This window comes from Trichosurus vulpecula, chromosome 8 (assembly GCF_011100635.1).
Source record: "Trichosurus vulpecula isolate mTriVul1 chromosome 8, mTriVul1.pri, whole genome shotgun sequence".
Classification (NCBI taxonomy): domain Eukaryota; kingdom Metazoa; phylum Chordata; class Mammalia; order Diprotodontia; family Phalangeridae; genus Trichosurus; species Trichosurus vulpecula.
Window position 1 is genome coordinate 120,509,449 of NC_050580.1, and position 15,201 is coordinate 120,524,649.

The 15,201-nt window shown below is 41.8% G+C and overlaps 1 protein-coding gene across 1 annotated transcript in view; it reads right to left on the reverse strand.

Moving 5' to 3' along the window:
- Nucleotides 1–14,370, reverse strand: part of FAH (fumarylacetoacetate hydrolase) — a 52,144-nt gene extending 37,774 nt beyond the window's left edge. Inside the window, exons 1-2 of the mRNA XM_036734565.1 lie at nucleotides 14,148–14,370; nucleotides 1,814–1,924 (exon numbers count right to left, since the gene is read on the reverse strand). Of these exons, the coding sequence (XP_036590460.1) occupies nucleotides 1,814–1,924; nucleotides 14,148–14,228 (192 nt within the window). The 5' untranslated portion in view covers nucleotides 14,229–14,370. The remainder of the gene's footprint in view (nucleotides 1–1,813; nucleotides 1,925–14,147) is intronic.
- Between the last annotated feature and the right edge of the window lie 831 nt (nucleotides 14,371–15,201).

Here is a 15,201-nt window from a genome sequence, read left to right on the forward strand (position 1 = left end):
AGAGAAAAGAAGAAGAAGAAGAAGAAGAAGAAGAAGAAGAAGAAGAAGAAGAAGAAGAAGAAGAAGAAGAAGAAGAAGAAGAAGAAGAAGAAGAAGAAGAAGAAGAAGAAGAAGAAAGAGAGAGAGAGAGAGAGAGAGAGAGAGAGAGAGAGAGAGAGAGAAAGGAATGGGTAGGGAGAAAGAGAGGAAGGAAGAAAAGAGGGAGGGAGAGAGAGAGAGAGAGAGAGAGAGAGAGAGAGAGAGAGAGAATATATTTATCAAGCCCTTACTATATGCCAGGCTCTGTGCTAAGTGCTAGGGATACAAATAAAAGTAAGCAAGACAGTCCCTACTTTGCCTTCAAAGAATTTACATTCTAGTGGGGTAAGAAAACATATTGCGAATAGGAATGAGACTACAGAATGGTTTGGAGCTGGTGGCTGGGAAATATGGTGAAGGCTTTGTTCTAAGCAAGATAAGGCAAGAGTTCCTCTATTAGAGCCCATAAACAGCAGGCAGGTTGGTTTGGTTAGAGCCAAGGGACCAAGTGAAGCAAAAAGAATGAGGTTGCAAAAATGAAGAGTAGAGATGGGGATGTGATACAGGCCCTTAAGCAGATTTAGAATTGATAGCAACTATAGACTGTCAATCAGTTAAGTTGATATGATGAAATCGGTAACCAAAAGAGTGTCTTCTGCAGTGGCCATGAGAAGGATAAACTGAAGCAAGCAGAGATTAGAGTCAGGGAGAACAGCACATTTTGGAGGAAGCAGAGAGTTATCAAAGATGAAGTTGAATTCATTCATAGCTAGATGTTCAAAACCATCTAACCATTATACCAAGACGACTTAAGACTGGATTTCCTCCACCTAAGTATGTCTTCATGGTTACTAATTTATGAGCAGTAGTTAATTACTCCAAGTTCGTCTTGGCAATCAAAAGTGAATTCATTGTGATGGAAATGAAATGGGTACATACTCCAGATGATAGACTTAGGCTCTAGAAAAGACCTAGGTCTTTCCTAGCACTGAAATAGCCATTATCCATATAGTTAGAACTCATTCAAGAAGGATGAACAGGACAATTTATCAGTTCTCAAGAATGACTTTTCATGATGACAATGCTAGATGTAAGTTTCTTGCTCTTTTCAAAGTATCTGAAACTTTTAGGACTGGAAGATATTTTGGAGATCATTTGGTCTGATTTTCTCATTTGAGAGATGAGGACATTGAGACACAGAAATGAAGTACTTAATTTGTTCAAGGTCATACAGCAAGTAGTGACAAAGTTGAAACAAGAATTTGTATCTTGTGATTCCCATTTCAATGTCCTTTCCACTACAAGAAGCTCCCTTCTTTCCCTCTTGGAATAATGATGTATTTTGGTATTTGTTATATGAAGAAGGACTCTTTTATTTATCCTAAATTTATGGGGTGCTCCTTGAGCTAGTATTTTTTGATTTGGTAGAAACTTGTATACTCATCTTATCTACGTCATGAACACAAGAATCTAATATGCCTTTCAATGCTTACCAGGTATCTACAGACCTAGCACTAGTAGGCACTTAATAAATACTTGTTGAATGACTGATTTACCTGGACTTGTTTACCTTGTAAATAGATCCTAAGATAAAAAATTTGGGGTCCTCTAGTAATTGCTTATGTCAATTTCTGCCAGCTTAATTGGTCCCAAGTTAATCACATCACATCCTACTCAGAAAATTCAAATTTCCACAGAAATACTGTCTATGGAAAATACTTCCAATGTCTTGGCTGTCCAGGCCACTAAAAACAGTGGGGGAAAGTAATGCTGTCCAAAAGGCAGACAGGCCTACCTGCTCAAAGACATCCTGGTGACTGGAAAGGACAGGTCCAGTGAAGAGGTGCTTAATCACACTGAGATCCAATATCTGGTCTCCAATTGCCACACCAATTCTTTGTCTTGGCTAAAACAGGAAAATGCAGTTTATTTTTACGTAAAGTCCTGGGGAGATATTAGAAGCCAAATCTAGCACCTGGAGAAAAAAAAACCTAAAGATTATAGTCATCTCAAGAATAAGCTGTCTCTCCTAAAACTGCTTCTCTCTAAAGGACGGTGAAATGGATTTTGTTTTCTCTTCTCTACACAAACTCATTTGCCTCCAGCTGTGCTATAAACCCAAATATGTTCTGAACGACAAGATATACTATATTGTAAGTCGCAGCTCATAGGTAAAAAAATTTCATATCTTTTTAAAGGGCAAGAAGGAAGGGGAGGAAAAAGATATTGTACCTGTGAAGTCGGAAATGAACCCTAGGTGGTAAGAGAGTCAGAATTTTTGAGCTTGTTCAAGTTTGGAAGTCTAGCCTCCCACCCATGGCAGGAATCATTTCTACAACATCCCTTATCCCTGCGATCAATCATACAGATTCTCCTTGAAGAGCTCAAAGTCATGAGGAGCTCACCACTTCGCAGAGTAGTTCATTACACTGCTGGGTCCAGCTGTCAAGGTAGACAGATGTCAGTGGCTACAGGGCTGGACCTGGAGTTAGTGAAGACCTGGGTTTAAATCCTGCCTTAGAGATTTACTGTTTGTGCAACTCTGGGAGAGTCACTCAACTCTCTCAGCCTCAGTTTCCTCACTTGTAAAACTGGGATAATACCACCTACTTTACACAGTTGTAAGGAAGATTGAATAAGGTAACATATACAAATTGCTTTGCAAGCCTTAAAGCACTATAAAAATGCTAGCTATCAGTGCTGGGTACTTCAGACAGTCATGCAAACATAGAACTGAAGCGCTGGAAAGGTTAGAATTTGGGGATTGTCCAAATTCAATCTCTTCATTTTAAAGATAAACTGAAATCCCAAAGAGATTAAAGTGACTTGCCCAAGGCCCTCTAATTACATCATTATGGTAGATTAGAAAGACCAATGGACTGGATTGGCTTGGGTTCTAATCCCAGCTCCATCTTTATCTCCCTGGCTAATCTTGGCAAGTCACAACTTCTGTGGACCTCACTGTTCTCAGCCATAAAATGTGGAAGATGATCCTAAGGTCTCTTTCTCCTGGCTCTGGGATCTTTTTTCCCCATGTTAAGTATTATTTGTGAAAATATGACGGGTGACAGATTCAATATGGTCCTTCTACTACTCCTTTGTTGTTACTCAGTTGTTTCAATTGTGTCCAACTCTTCGAGACCCCATTTGGGACTTTCTTGGCAGAGATACTGGAGTGGTTTGTCATTTCCTTCTCCAGCTCATTTTACAGATGAGGAAACTGAGGTAAACAGGGTTAAGTGTCTTGCCCATTGTCGCACAGCTAGTAAATGTCTGAGGCTGGATTTGAACTCAGGCATTTCTGACTCCAGGCCTGGCACTCTATACACTGCACCACCTAGCTGCTCCTACTACTTCTTTGAATCAGATATACTGCAATCTAAATCATATTTATAAATACTGTTATTGTTCAAGCTGATTAAAAAACTAAGGTCCAACAAAAACACATTACCATTAATAAGTGTTTGGCCATCTGAACTTTTCCCTGGATATAATTCAACTAATGCATTAATTAATTTAATAATAAGCTGTTCTTACACCTTTTGGATGTACACTGCAGTCAGACACACACCCCTCCCTTGTAGCAAAGAAAAACAGTTAAGCAAAACCACGAGACAAAGAGAGTGCAACATTTCATGGATGTAAAATATCTACAATGTAATCTGAATATTCTTTTCTGTATCATAAAAGCCCATAATGGTCTTTGGCTGTTAAAAATGTGGTAGCAAATGCTCTGAAAAACACTGGAATTTGTTTCCAATGACTTAATAATCCATAGTCTTCAAAGCAAGAAACCCCAGATCATGTTTGCCCAAATGACTCTGCAATATTCTCCATAGCCTGGCTTCCAAGTAAGGTATTCCAATCACCTTTTAAGTGACATTTCTGGACTTGTTGTTATTATTAACTGACAATTCTCTAAGGCAGCTCTCTAGGACTACAGGTTACACATCAGGTGCTGATCTGCATTGGTGACAGGGTTACCTCAGTGAGGAGGCGGTCAGTCAGAACAATAAGCATTTCTAAATTCTCATATGCCCAGCTTTGGGAATACAAAGAAAGGGGTGGGGGGGAACCCACCCAGTTCCTGCCCTCAAGGCGCATACATTCTAAAAGGAGAAACAACATGCAAATATCTAGGTACATACAAGCTATCTACAGAGTACATGAAGGCATTCTGAAAGGTGAAGGAAGGCACAAGCAACTGTTGGGGGTAGAGGGAGAGACCAGGAAAGGTCTCCTGCAGGTTGAAATCACAGGTTCATTTAAAACAACAAAAACAACAGCCACAAAACCACCACCCAAATGGAAAGCTGGTAGGCTTTTGGTAGGCAATTAATAAATGGTTTTTTGAATTGATTTCAATTTCTACCAGGTGAGTCTTACACACTAAAACTTCAAGCAATAACAATGATACCTGTTCTAAAATGTTTATAGCAACTCTCTTTGTGGTGGTAAAGAATCAGATGTTGAAGGGACGCTCATCAAATTGGGAATGGCTAAACAAGCTGTGGTATATGATTGTGATGGTAAGAAACGATGAGCTACATCTCAGCAATACAATGACCTGAGACAATTCCAGGGGATTCGTGATGGAAGGCACTATCCACATCCAGAAAAAGAACTATGGTGTCTGAATGCAGACTGAAGCACGCTATTTTCTCTCTTTTTTCTTTCTCGTGGTTTTTCCCTTTTGTTCTGATTCTTCTTTCACAGCATGAATAATGTTTAATATGATTGTACATGTATAGCCTATATCAGATTGCACGATGTCTTGGGGAGGGGGGGTGGAATTTAGAACTCAAAATCTTATAAAAGTGAATGCTGAAAACTAAAAATAATTAATTATTCCCCCCCCCCAAAAAAATTATGAGCTCATTGATTATAGAAAAACACGTAGGGGCGGAGCTAAGATGGTGCTGGAAAGCAGGGACTTGCATGAGCTCCCCCCCCAGGTCCCTTCAAACACCTACAAAAAATGGCTCTCATCAAATTCTAGAACTGCAGAACCCACAGAATAATAGAAGAAAGCAGGGCTCCAGCCCAGGATGGCCTGGATGGTCGCGGGGTAAGGTCTACCGCATGGAACTGGGAGTGGAGCAGAGCAGAGCCCAGTGTGGGCCGTGCCTGGACCAACCAGACCAGGAGCCTGGCGGAACAGGCCCCAGCACCCTGAATCAGTGAGCCATGGCAGTTACTAGACTTCTCAACCCACAAACACCAAAGACAACAGAGAAGGTTAGTGGAAAAAGCTGCTGGGACAGAGTGAAAGGAGTTCGTGGTTCGGCCACCACCCCAGGGGCAGCAGAGGTGGTGCAGCTCTGAGGTACAGAACTACAGCTGCAGTTGCTTCTGGCCCCAAGCCCACCTGGTGGGAGGAATTAAGTGGCAGATCAGAGTGGGAGTGCAGAGTTACCTCAGATCTGAGTTGCAGTCTGGGTTGGCGGTTCTTGGGGTAGGAGGAGCACTGGTGTGACAAAGCTTGCTACGTAGAAATAGCTCTGAAAACAACAGAGCAGCCCCTCAAGCTTGGGACAAAGTACTCTATACTCTATAAGCAGTCAGACCCCAATGAAAAACTCAAGGGTCAAGTAAGTTGGCTGGGAACATGGCCAGGCAGCAAAAACAGAATCAGATTCAGACTCAGACTTTGGAATCGTTCTTTGGTGACAAAGAAGACTAAAACATACAGCCAGAAGAAGTCAACAAAGTCAAAGAGCCTACCTCAAAAGCCTCCAAGAAAAACATGAACTGGTCTCAGGCCATGGAAGAGCTCAAAAAGGATTTGGAAAAGCAAGTTAGAGAAGTAGAGGAAAAATTGGGAAGAGAAATGAGAGTGATGTGAGAAAACCATGAAAAACAAGTCAATGCCTTGCTAAAGGAGACCCAAAAAAAACTGAAAAATATACTGAAGAAAACAACACCTTAAAAAATAGACTAACTCAAATGGCAAAAGAGTTCCAAAAAGCCAATGAGGAGAAGAATGCCTTGAAAGGCAGAATTAGCCAAATGGAAAAGGAGGTCCAAAAGACCACTGAAGAAAATACTACCTTAAAAATTAGACTGGAGCAAGTGGAAGCTAGTGACTTTATGAGAAATCAAGATATTATAAAACAGAACCAAAGGAATGAAAAAATGGAAGACAATGTGAAATATCTCATTGGAAAAACCACTGACCTGGAAAATAGATCCAGGAGAGATAATTTAAAAATTATTGGATTACCTGAAAGCCATGATCAAAAAAAGAGCCTAGATATCATCTTTCAAGAAATTATTAAGGAGAACTGCCCTGATATTCTAGAGCCAGAGGGTAAAATAGAAATTGAAAGAAAAGGGATCTTTCTTATATAGGAGCATTAAATTGCCTTTCTTGGCTGAGGGGTAGGTGGCATAGTGTCAGATTTCAGACCATTTCATCTGTATTTATTTGTGCGGGGGACAACAGGATCACCCAATCACTTCAAGAGATCTGCCTGCATTCAGGGGAAAGACATTCCATTAAGTGGGAGCTACGAGTAAAATGGAATTTCTCTGGGGTTGGACAACATTGCTCCAAGTCTGGAAATTTTGGCTTTACTTATCCAGTTAAAAACAAAAGAAAACAAAACAAAAAAATAAAACAACTCTATCCAGAAAGATAATATTCATCAGTGATACCAGAAACAGAATAGATCTGCACAGGTAAAGAGAGAATCCTCACCTAGCGGTTCTCTGTACTGATGAAATCATAGGTCCAGTTGATTTCCTTTTTACCTATTGGAAGGCTAATCCCCCAGTGTGCTGGGGAGGAGGAAATCTTCAAGGGTAGTCACTTAAAAAATTCTTTTTCTGACTCCATATTGGATGTTTTTATAATACTTGGCTACACAACAAATTAGTATTCTTTAAATAATATTTTACCTATGTTCCATAGCACTATTTTCCAATCATGTCTTAAAGGTCACTCTTTTCCCCTAATAGTTACCTAATGCTGTTTGTCAAAAAAAAAAAATCACATTTTCTACTGTCATTGCCAAAAAAACTAGTTTTTGTTTGGGGATGGGTAAATAAAGGAGGCCATGGAACCAGATAGAGAAGGAATCATATTTATAACTGTTAATCACACTAAGAAGTGACTAATAATCCCAAGGACCCTCAGGAAGTCCATTTCAAAATTTTGAATTAACTAGAATACAGGTGGTTGTTTTGGTTTTTTAAAAATCTTTTCTTAAAAGAAGGTGAAGTAGACTTCCTCTCTCACAGGGCTTCCCTTCAGTTGCTGTTTCAGCACATTTCTACACCTAAATATCAGAGGATTGTGATGATATCAAACCCCATCCTAAGAGATGTTCCAGTTCTGTTCTGGACAAACGAAGGCATTTATACAACAGAATTTTATCTCATAAAGTCTAGCTTGACTCCTACTTTACCTACTCCAAAGGGTTTTCCTGCAGTTGATTCATGCTTGTTGCTTAGAGTTAATATTAGGTCCCATTAGGATCATAGATCTCAAGCTGGAAGGGACCTGAGGACATCTAGTGCTCTCTTCTACACCCAATTCTATATATGAGGAAACTGAGACCCAGAGAAGTTAAAGGAGTTACCCAAAATCAAACAGGTAGTATCAGTGGTAAGATTTGAACTTAGATTCTTTGATTTCTGAGCCAGTGGTCACTGTACTTATGCCACTTGCTTAGATAAAAGTTAGAAAGATACTGTCAGGGTTCATAATTAGAAGGGTCATCTTGGAAAGCCTGGCTAACATAAGTTAAATTTTAACTGGGTGGTCTATTTGAGTTGCGCTGTCAGATTTAGGTTTAACTTCTTGTCACATTACAACATCCCAAGGACCTCTGGGTGTTGGGAAATCACAGTAATAGGAAAGCTCATATCTTTGAAAAGCCCTAATGGTAAATCACTCAAAAATATAAACTTTATAATATTGCATACAATGTGCATATGTGTTCAACATTAGGATCAGAAATCCAACCAAGAATGACCACAAACTAGGGTGCAGTGGTAACACAACTGTTAGCCTAACCCCTTCCTGGATGGCTTTTCCCTTTTCTAATATATTTTTATTGCCGTAATAGAATAGTCCAGGCACTTTAACAAGTCTCTATTCACTAAGGTCCTGCTCAGGACAACTTGGGTGCTCACTCAATTAGCCCTGATGTTGGGTATAGGACTAAAGAAAATACATTCTGATTACTCCCATTCATTCTAATTCTTCTATACAACATGACTTGTGTGAAAATATATTTAATAGGAATGTATATGTAGGGCCTGTAACAGATTGCATGCCATCTTGGGGAGGGGGAGGAGAAAGAGGGGGAGAAAATTTAAAGCTCATGTAAGTGAATGTTGAAAACTAAAAATAAGTAAATAAATTTATTTTAGGAAATTAAAACAATGGAAAGGAAAGAAAAAAAAAAGAAAGTACTTGCCATTCAATTCCTTGGAGATTGGTGGTGAAGCATGAGGCTACTTTTCCAAATGGGCAGTGACACCTTCCCATACATCAGGCAAGACTAGCTACCCTTGATACACCTTTGATATCATGGATACAAACCGAATTTTAGAGCAGCAGAAAGAATATTGGCCTGGAATCCAGGAAACCTGGGCTCCAGCCCTACCTCTGCAAACAGCCTACTGTGTGAGCTTGTTCCTAGACCTCTCTGAACCGTATTTTCTTTACCAATAAAGGAGGGAGTTTGATTAGATGATCTCTAAGGTTTCTTTTGGTTCCCAGAAGCTCTGACTCCACGGGTCAAACACCAAGAACACTGAGACAATGAACAGATGCAGAGAAAGCACAATCAAGAGAAGAAGAATGAAGAATGAACAATGGAAAGTGAGACCCCTAAAATGAGGTTGAATTTGGATGAATTTAAAAACCACGGTTTCTTAAATCAGATAAAACATACCTCCCTCCTCACAGCATTGATAGAATGTTGTACAGACTGTCAGATACTACACTGGGTATCTTTGCTAAACTGTTACTCCTTAAAGGCCTGCCATGCTATGGTCCACGAGGTCGGGAAGAACTGGACGCAATTGAATGACTGAACGACAGCAAGCACAAGGGAGGACTGGAGTAGGATGTGACAAGAGGATTGCTTTTTCCCCACAGAAATGAGTGTGATATCAAGGGAAAATACATACATACACACACATATAAATGTATATGTATAGGGATGGTGGGCCCCACACCAGTACACCAATGCATGTGCTCTCTCTCAACGTATATAATATGCATTATACTCTCTATATAATATATAATACATGCTCTTTATCTCTAATATATACATTCTTTATATATAATCTATTATGTAATAATCAATAATATATCACCAATAATTTATAATATATAGTTAATAATGTTTATATATGCATGTGTATTATATATATGTATATGGAGAGAGAGAGAGAGAGAGAGAGAGAGAGAGAGAGAACACGCATTGGTGTATTGGTATGGGACCCACAGCTCTATACTGTTTTATCAGTAAGTTATACCTCAGTTTTCCCATATGTAAAGCAGAGAGAATAGTAATATAAGGCTTGGGTTTTGTTGGTTTTTTACTTGTGAACTCCCAAGTAATAAATGTTTTTTACATACAAATGGCTGGCTCATAACACACCAGAACTGGACCCTGTCCCCAGGGAAGCAAAAGCTTTTCTTTTTTCTTTATACTGCTGGATTCCACCAGTCTGTGGCTGTGGCAGATGGATGAAGAAGGCGAAAGAAGGGCACTTGTCATCTGGTTGTCAAGTGGGCCAGGCTTAGGACACAAAGAGTTAAGAGAGGAGACGGCATACATGCTCCTGATTTCACCATGGTTCATTCAGGGGTCAGGGATGAGTGCTAAAGGAAGGCAGTGTAGTATAGAGGGACAAGGACTAGATGTCAATAATTCTATTTAATTAAATATTTACTAAGTGCCTACTACATGCAAGGAACTGTGCTAAGTGCTGGGGATACAAAGATGAATACAAAATAGTCCTTGGCCTGAAGGGGCATATATCTTATGGGGCTGGGGTATAAAATGTACAGATACAAAAGTATTAGATAATTTGTAGAGGGATGGAGCATTGACAGCTGGGGAGGGGATATCAGAAAATGTTTCGCATAGAACTTGATATATGGAAAAGGCAAAAATAAGGGAATACATTACCCTGTCCCCATCCAACCAGAAGGATCAGGAAGGTAGATAAGGTCTAGCAGCTTTGGCCTTTCCCCTGAAAAACCACCCCATGGAAACTGGGAGCACTACAATTCGTCTGCTATACACTGCTAACAAACTCCCACCACCTTCCACTCTTCCTGTTGTTGTTCAGTTGTTTGAGCCATTTTGGACTCCTCATAATCCCATTCTGGGGTTTTCTTGGCAAAGATACTGGAGTGGTTTGCCATGTCCTTTTCCAGCTCATTTTATAGATGAGAAAACTGAGACAAACAGGGTTAAGTGACTTGTCCAGGGTCACACAGCTAGTTAAGTGTCTGAGGTCAGAAAGCGGTATCTTCTAACTCTGAGCCTGGCACTCCATCCACTGTGCCACCTAGCTGCCCTCACTCTTTCTAGCCCTGTACTAAGCACCAGCTGCCTAGGAGTAAAAGATCCCCAACCTCCACCTCTCAATCTCATTATCATCCTCCTCTTCAACCCCACTCACGTCCCACTTTAAACTATGCCCACTTCTTCTATACCATGTTCTCTAGAATTCATTTCCATAATGAACAACCTTTCCCTCGTCCTGAACCTTTCCCACATTGGCTGTACCATTGTTTCTCATACTCCCAGCACTCTGTTCTTAGAGAGGAAGTCAAAATGCTTACTCCCTACTAGACTCTTCCTTTGCCTCCATCAATCAATCAGCAATCTCTCTCATGGTGGCTCATTCTTCCTTTCTCAGAGTGCAGCACCTAATTTGCTATCTTCTTCTTTTCTCAATCTCTATCATTAGATTAAAAACTTCAACATTCATGTTGATGCTCCCTTAGATTCCCTAAAGTCCTGGTTCCTCAAACTGCTTTCATCCTACGACTGGCTCCCTTACTCTGTCTCTACCATACACAGGGACAGTTAACACTGTGAACCTCACCCTCACTCATAAGTGTTCCACTTCTTTGACTCAATGCTCTGACATTCCTCTATCTGACCACAACCTCTTACCATTCTATCTCTCTCTCTGTTTTATATAGGTAACCAATTCAACTCCACACTCAGGTCTACTCTCAAATCCCTAGCTCCCTTACCAAATTCCATCCCTGGATCACCACCGCTCTCTGCCTCCTCGGCTCCTACTCACACGCCATTGACACAGTTGGATGCTGAGACCAAAGACAGAGGGCATGGTTTCAAAGTCTTCCTCCATGTAGATATAGTCACTGAAACTTTTGGAGAGTTAAAAGTAATCTAACATGGTACAACGGGAAAAAAGAGCAATGAATTCTCAGGGCGAAAGCCTGGGTTTTTCATCCTGGCTCTGCCATTGACCCTGTGACACTGGGAAAGTCACTGCCTCTCTGAACCTCATTTTCTTCAACTATTGGACTAGATGATCTCTAGGTTCCCTGACTACTTTAAGTCAATGATCCTAAGAGCTTCTGTAAACAAGGGAACTATTATCACAGAAACTAGCATAACAACAATCGTCTTGTCTTCATTCATTCATTCGTTCATCAAGCATTTCTCAAAGCTAGGTGGCACAGTGGATGAAGTGCCAGTTATAGAATAAGGAAGACCTGAGTTAAAATCCACTCTCAGAAACTTGCTAGCTATGTGACCTTGTGCAAGTCATGTTATAACCTCTGTCTGCTTCAGTTTTCTCATAATAATAACAGCTACTCACTAGGGTTGTAAGGATCAAATGAGATAATGTTTCTAGAGTGCTTTGCAAATCTTAAGGCGCTGGCCATTAACATCTGTCTAGGATACAGTCTGACTATGTGGGAAGTGAATGAAATTCTTCCTCCGAATACAGATGGGGACTGAGTGTAGAATGTTGCATATACCAGCTGGTGTGTTTGCTTTACCAGTCTATTTGGCTTAACTGTTCTTCTGTTATAAGGAAGGATTCAATGTGGTGGTTTGGAAGGGAAGAGCATATCAGGATATGACTGCAAAAACAAGACATCAAAAAAATTATTTTTTAAAATAGTATTTAAATAAAGATGTAAGAGCAATAAGACAAAGTGAAATTACCTGACTGGCTGGAAGCTCTCTTCATTTTTGTGATCTGGCATTGCAGAAGATAAAAGGACTGGGAGAAAAAGATATGTCTCGTCCTAGTTTTGCTACTAACTAGCTATGTGATTTGGGGCAAGAAACCTCACCTTTACATGAAATCACCAGATTTCTCTTCTATAGAATGTGATGGGCCTGTAGAGTGGTCTTCCAGTTCTAACATTTTATAGGTTTAAAAGATGAACCCGGTTCAGAGCCTATTCAAGGTATTTGTGAGTCCGGGTCAAGGTTTGAAAATTTTGCTGCTGCCTGTCCACATGGAACTTTGACCCTTCATTGTTATTCATGTGTTATTACATAACACATGTGGTTTGGCTTATCACAGAAAAATATTAATATGATCCCAGAGAAACTTTCTACAATAAAATTATGTGCATTTATAAAAAGTAATGTTAAAAAGCATCCCCACTCTAGACTCACTTAAAAACATTGTAGAGAGGTACCAGTGCTTAACTTGGGATTCTGAAGAGACTGGATTTGAACCTTGTTTCCTAAATTAATAGCTCTGTAACCACGGGTAAATCACTTAATCTCTCTGTCCTTGTTTCCTGGTCTATCAGATGAGGGTGATAAATGGCCTGTAGTACCTATCTCCTAGAGTGGCTGAAAAAAATCAAATGAGACAATGAATGTAAATTTAAGGGGTGTGTGTGCGGGGGGTGGGGGGGGTGTATGTGTATCTCAGATATTATTATGATTAGATAAGTTTACCTTGAACATGGTTGTTGTTGATTCATTCCATAACCCCATTTGAGCTTTTCTTGGTGAAGATGCCTTTGTGGTTTGTCATTTCCATCTCGTTTTACAGATGAGAAAACTAAGGCAAACAGGGTGAAGTGACTTGCCCAGGGACACCCAGCTAGTAAGCATCTGAGGCCAAATTTGAACTTAGGTTCTCTTGACTGCAGGGCCTGGTTATTCTATTCACTGTGCCAGCTAGGTGGTGCAGGGGCAGAAACACTTATCTTCCTGAGTTCAAATCTGACCTCAGACACTTAGGTGGGTGACCCTGGGCAAGTCACTTCACCCTGTTTACCTCAGTTTCCTCATCTGTAAAATGAGACAGAGAAGGAAATGGCAAACCACTCCAGTATCTTTGACAAGAAAACCCAAAGTGGCGTCACAGACAGTCACTTGCAAATAAAAACGAGAGGTGGAGGAGAAAATAGGTAAAAGCTAGGTTTTTAAAGCAATAGTTTCAAAGGAAAAAAAATTGAGCCCATTATTTTAAAAAGCCACCTTTTTAAAAGGGAATCAGTTCACAATCCCTGGTTGCTCTGAGTTTAGTCTTACACCTAGAAATATTTTCACCTTCTGTTCCACGGCCCACAAGCTCTATGCTCCAGTTACCCACCACTGCCAACAGGTGAGTCATGCCATCCACTGTCTCCAGCGTCGGCCTCCAGGCGCGGAATGAAAACATAAGAACCAGGTAAATCGGCTTAGGTGTCCAAAAACATCCTCCCTCCGGCCCCTCAAAGCAGGAGAGCCGAGAAGCTAAGCTTAAGTGCACGGACTCGGGCTCACATAGTAAGAAAACAGAAGAGACTTGGCCTGTTCCCTGCGAGATTAACACACCAGAAATTAACGGTTGCCTCTTGCCCGGAGCTTTTGCCGGACGGTGCGCTGTGATCAGAGGCACAGGCGCTCAGCTCCGTGAGGGCTGAAGCTGGGGACCCTGCAGCGGAGCAGATTTGGGGCAGGGATCGGGGCAGGATGGCACGGAGAAAAGGCCTGCGACTCCCCTGCTCCAGCCCAAGCGACCCTTTCAGATCCCAATCCCACCCCTCCACCCGACAAAGCAGAGAGGTCTGGGCCTCAGTTTCCCCACCTGTAAAAGTAAGAGTTTGGAAGGCTCGGTCTCCAAGCTCCTCCTCCAGCTCTCAGTCCTACGTTACTCACGTTCTCGGGGGTGGAGAAGACTCCGTAGGGCAGGTTCTGAATGGGGAAGTCCGAGTTCTCGGCCACGGGGATAAAGGACATGCTTGCACTGGACCGGATCGGGTTGCCTCCGTTCAGGGCTCAATAGCAGCTTCCACCTCGGCCGCGCTGTGCCTTGCGCAATCCTTGCTCCGTGCTCTCCAGGGCTCCTCGCGGGTCCCGCAGCTGTGACCCTAAAGCTGGCCGCGGGCCGGCTCCTCCCTTCCCGCCCGGCCCCTAATAGGCAGCCAGTAGGCTCCCCATCTGCGCAGCCTGGTCCCGCCTGCTCTAGGGCAGTCCCAGTCCCTTTCCCACCCGCTCCTCCCTCAACCCACCCCTACTTCCCGCCCCTCTGGCCTCCAGCCCTGCACCCCTCCAGGGCTTCCTTAATGCAACCGTAATCCAGGTCCTGGTATGACTCAGCTAAACGGGGAAACCGTGACTTTCAACGGGTCAGGTTTGCGGAGCCCACTCCAGCCGTCATAAAAACCCCCCCAGTCGCCTGCACCCAGATCTTCTCCCCTTCACACCCCACTGAACACCCCGCCTTCCTTTTGTGAGACTCGCGCAGGCACACTTAGAAGGCTGGCTCTGTGGGGCAAATGTCACGAACCCAAGTTAGAGGGTGCACAGCTGGAGGCGCCCACAGACTTTTGTGCAAACCGGGGGTCGGATCCCTCGAGGGGCAGCACTAGATTTAAAGGTAGAATATTTAGAGTATAATAATCCTGCCTGCAACGTTTACCAGATGGATTTTCCTGGGCAAGTCTCTTTGCCTTTCTAAGTCTCAAATGCCTCACTTAAAAAACGAGAAAGGGCTAGACATGATCTCCAAAGCCCCTTCCAGTCTTCCAGTTCAAAAACATTATGATCCTATTTAAATAGGCAGTGGTTTGGGGTGCTTTGTTTGGAGGTGTTACAAGAAAAGTAATAAACATGCTCCTTGGATTATAGGTTGTAGATTTAGAGGCAGAAAAGTTCTTAAAGTAAGATCAAGAGATGAAATGTCTTACCCGAGACTACTGAATTAGTAAAC